The 2,277-nt window shown below is 40.0% G+C and overlaps 1 protein-coding gene across 1 annotated transcript; it reads left to right on the plus strand.

The window, feature by feature from the left end:
- Window positions 1-372: 372 nt before the first annotated feature.
- LOC107684813 (transcription factor LBX1-like) lies at window positions 373-2,268 on the plus strand (the record flags this gene model as incomplete). The annotated part of the gene is made up of 2 exons (XM_016481176.1): window positions 373-685; window positions 1,888-2,268. Coding segments are annotated over exons 1-2 (694 nt in total), but the record flags the coding sequence as incomplete, so codon positions are not given.
- Window positions 2,269-2,277: the final 9 nt, after the last annotated feature.

Below are 2,277 nucleotides of genomic sequence, written 5' to 3' on the forward strand. Positions count from 1 at the left end.
TCTTGTGCAGACGGCAAACAAGAGCCACCAAACACAAACCTTCATCACTTTACACGACTCCGCCTTTCCGTCATAGTTAATTAACTGAGCACTAAGTAGTCCTCAGCCTCCAGAACTCTGAACAGAACTGCAGAGCTGTCAACGCACAGGGCTAACTGCTCATTTGCTGTTGGGTAGTGATGGTGAGAGACTAACTCGCTGGACGTGGCCATTGTTGTTGGGCAGCTACTCATGTGCCAAAAGACGTTTGAATAGAATAGAATAGAAAAGTGGTAGCCTAGTTTTTTAAACCAACATTATATACTGTAATTAAGAGTCTCGACAAATTTGTACACACAATTTTAAAACCAAAGCTGCTTTGCGACGGCTTGGATGACGACCACCAAAGTTGTCAAAGTCTGTGAGGCTATGGAGAGTCGTGGGCTGAACCCCCTGGACCACCTTCCACCACCCGCGAGTTCCAACAAGCCCTTAACCCCCTTCAGCATCGCAGACATCCTCAGCAAACCGACTGTCAAACGATCTCACAAGATTCACCGGCTTCCAGCATCAGAGAGACCCCGGCAAAGCATCACTATATCACGGCAGACTCTCATCACTCAAACATCACCTCTGTGTGCTCTTCAGGAACTGGCCAGTAAAACGTTCAAAGGTCTCGAATTAGGTGTACTCCAAGCAGCAGAAGGTAAGAAAATAACATGTTTAGGGATTGTAAATGAAGTTTTAGATTGTAAAAATAATCTTTTTACAATTCATGTACAAATAGTTAATAGGAAAAAGAGAAAAGGATAGAGCATTGTTTGGGTGACTGACTTCCTGAAATGAAATAGACAAGTCTATAATAAGTCTATAAGTCTATAATGTTCGTGTGGCTCAGTGGTAGAGCATTGCGTTAGCAGCGCAAAGGCCGTGGGTTTAATTCCCAGGTAACACACATAACGACTAAAAAAGGTGTAACCTGAATGCACTGTAAGTCGCTTTGGATAAAAGTGTCTGCTAAATGCATAAATTTAATTTATTTAAATGTAAATAGTTAAACAAGCTGCAACTAACACTGAAAAATGGTTAGGCTACCTCTTGGACGTAGAATTAGGTAGGGACATTAGGACATGTCCCTACCAATAGGCTATCCAGCGACTACCAAATTGTCCCTAGCAATGATTTTGATCAAACACTTAAATATATGTATATGTTTTTGTAATTTCTGACGCATCTGAAATATGTCAAACTACTGATATTACCTAAGAAGTTGTTATGGGGTCTGCTGTTATGTCCCCACCAATGTCAAAAGAAAAACCAACGCCCATGCCCATATGGTTTTATTCAAAACAATGTAATATCGCTGAATCAAATACATTAATGTACACCAACAAAACTACATTGTATGGGTTAAACCAGGTAGAAATATATCTTTCGGGTAACAATTACAGGTCACCACTTTTTAAAACGTGATTACAGCAATGCCATAAGAACCATTTTTGGTTCTCCAAAGAACCTTTCGTAAAAGAACCACTGCCACTGTAAAGAACACTTGTGTATGGAAAGATCCAATGGATGTTAACGATTCTTCATGGAACCATCGATGCCAATAAAGCACATTTAATTTAAATGTTTAATTTGACTTTAATTTTGATCAATATATTTTCATAGCTTGACTAATTTTTAAATCTCTTATACCATATCAACTTTTCAATACAAAAATAATACATTATTAAAGTTAAAATTGTTATAAAAAAGTAAATACAGTTTCTTTATTAGCAATTATTATTAATATATCAACGATATTCTAATAATTTGTTCTACTGTAACTTTATTTTAATCACAATTATTACAAAACCATAAACTGTCGTTGTCACCTAATATTGCATCGTTTTCTTTTATCCACAGGAAGGGATGGGCTGACTCTGTTTGGTCAAAGGGACAGTCCCAAAAAGCGCCGAAAATCTAGAACGGCCTTCACTAACCACCAGTTATATGAACTAGAGAAAAGGTTTCACCATCAGAAATACTTGACACCTGCCGACAGAGACCAAATTGCCCATCAGCTGGGGCTGACAAATGCGCAGGTCATAACCTGGTTCCAGAATCGACGGGCAAAACTAAAGCGAGATCTGGAGGAGCTGAAAGCGGACGTGGAGTCAGTCAGATCCACAGGTGTAGTGCCTCTGGATAAAATCGCTAAACTGGCCGATCTGGAGAGGTGTGCGGTTGGAGCCACGGGGCATCCTGGGTCTGAGTGCTCGCCACGGCTGGGTCACGAGTACAAGAGTGCGCACA

Source organism: Sinocyclocheilus anshuiensis, unplaced genomic scaffold, assembly GCF_001515605.1.
Source record: "Sinocyclocheilus anshuiensis isolate Anshui unplaced genomic scaffold, SAMN03320099.WGS_v1.1 scaffold405, whole genome shotgun sequence".
NCBI lineage: Eukaryota > Metazoa > Chordata > Actinopteri > Cypriniformes > Cyprinidae > Sinocyclocheilus > Sinocyclocheilus anshuiensis.